At 41.9% G+C, this 1,675-nt stretch overlaps 1 protein-coding gene across 1 annotated transcript in view; it reads right to left on the reverse strand.

Moving 5' to 3' along the window:
* Positions 1-963, reverse strand: part of LOC104492934 (glutamate receptor ionotropic, NMDA 2A-like) — a gene marked incomplete at both ends in the record, with an annotated part of 27,699 nt that extends 26,736 nt beyond the window's left edge. Inside the window, one exon of the mRNA XM_010135538.1 lies at positions 371-963. Within this exon, the coding sequence (XP_010133840.1) occupies positions 371-963 (593 nt within the window). The remainder of the gene's footprint in view (positions 1-370) is intronic.
* Between the last annotated feature and the right edge of the window lie 712 nt (positions 964-1,675).

The following is a 1,675-nucleotide window of genomic DNA, read 5'->3' on the forward strand; positions in this document are numbered from 1 at the left end:
TCCTGCTGATGCAAGTGATTCGGGCACAGTCTCCAGAGTGTTTTGTCAGTTTTGCCTCATAGTTAAAGTACACAACAGCATAATTTTATTAACTCAGCTTCGTACCCTCTAAGACCAATTTCTGTCATCTTCTACAACAGATCCAGAGCAATATTTATTCGCCATAGCACATAACATCATCTCCGTGTGCACAGTTATCAGTGCAGCAACACCTCTTCCACGTTCCCTTGGAACGTGTGAAGATCATTGCTTAAAAAGGGCATGACCGGATTAGCAAAAAACGATATTCTCCTTCAACAAACATAATGGCAATAGAATGAAGAATTGCCACGGTTACATACAGAAACAAACCCGAACCGATAAGCCTTACTTGTGCAGGGTGTGAGATGGACGGTCATTTTTCTCCAGTTGTCCGTAGCAGCTGGTTTTTGCTTCAGGAATGAAGGAGTATTTTTCCAGCATGGCTGATGCAGCAGTGGCTATAATCCCAAGGCCATCCCGTACCCGAGCTTCTAAACTGTAGTCCCATTCATCATAAGATGCTGAAATGAGTCCTGAAGGAAACTCCTTGGGAGTGATTTCTGTGTTACCACTAACCAGGCTAGGAACTATCCAAAAGAAATCATAGCCAGTAAGGCCCAGGGAACGAGCCTCGTCCAGGATGTAGACAGCTTCATCCTTGGAACAATATAGCAGGATGACGGATGAATGGATTTTCTTCAGCTGAATTTGGGTCTTGGCATCTCCAAAGGCGGTATCGAGTATGATGACATTCTGCATGTCCCAGCCCACAAAACTATTTTCCACTGTGGTCTTAATGACATTGATGAAGTCTCGATATCCAGGGAAGGTGGTGGTCACCAGAGAGAACACATGCCAGTCATAATCCTGCATGATCTTCAGCATGATGATGGCTTCTTGCTGGATGGAAGCCCCAAACTGGAAGAATGTGGACATCACATCCTAGAATACCAAAACCAGTGAAAGGTTACTAATTTTCAACCAGTACCAAGGGAATAGAATCTCTAATTCTTCTGATCTCTTTGCTTCACCATGTCTAGCAAACTTTTGTTGCATTCCAGTAACTTTCTGTGCCTTATATCCATATCACTAATAAGCAACGCTGATCGTGCCAAAGCTAATTAAAATATTTGCCAAAAAGCGACAAACAGGTATTCACGTAGGAAATTCCTGAGTGCTTGATCACTTGAAGACAACTCAAAGCAGTACTTCCTGAGGAAGCTCCCAAGAGACAGCCCCCTCTGTTAAACAGCACATCCCCACCACATAGCTTTAGATTCACCAGACTCGCTCGGAATTTAGTTACAATGGAGATAAATTGCAATGCACGTGCTGTATATATATGAAGAAGATTTGTACTTCCAGACCTAAAGTCTGAGGGTTCATTGGACTTGGTGGAAGCCGTCAAACTCGGCAGAAGTTTTATTGTCCCTAGGTACCGAGTTCACTACTTGTTTCTAGTATTTGTCTTCAGCTTTTACAGTATTCATACCTTCGTATACAGCATCAGGAGAGGCTCCTCTTAACATCTACCAGAAATAGGCAAGACAATAATATATTTTGTTGGTACTAAATTTACAAACATTTTCATTGGTCTATTTCTACCAAGTTGCTCTAAGTTGCTGTAAGATCTAAATTTATTTTGAATTTTACA

Source organism: Buceros rhinoceros, unplaced genomic scaffold (assembly GCF_000710305.1).
Source record: "Buceros rhinoceros silvestris isolate BGI_N320 unplaced genomic scaffold, ASM71030v1 scaffold17984, whole genome shotgun sequence".
In the NCBI taxonomy this organism is placed as follows: Eukaryota; Metazoa; Chordata; class Aves; order Bucerotiformes; family Bucerotidae; genus Buceros; species Buceros rhinoceros.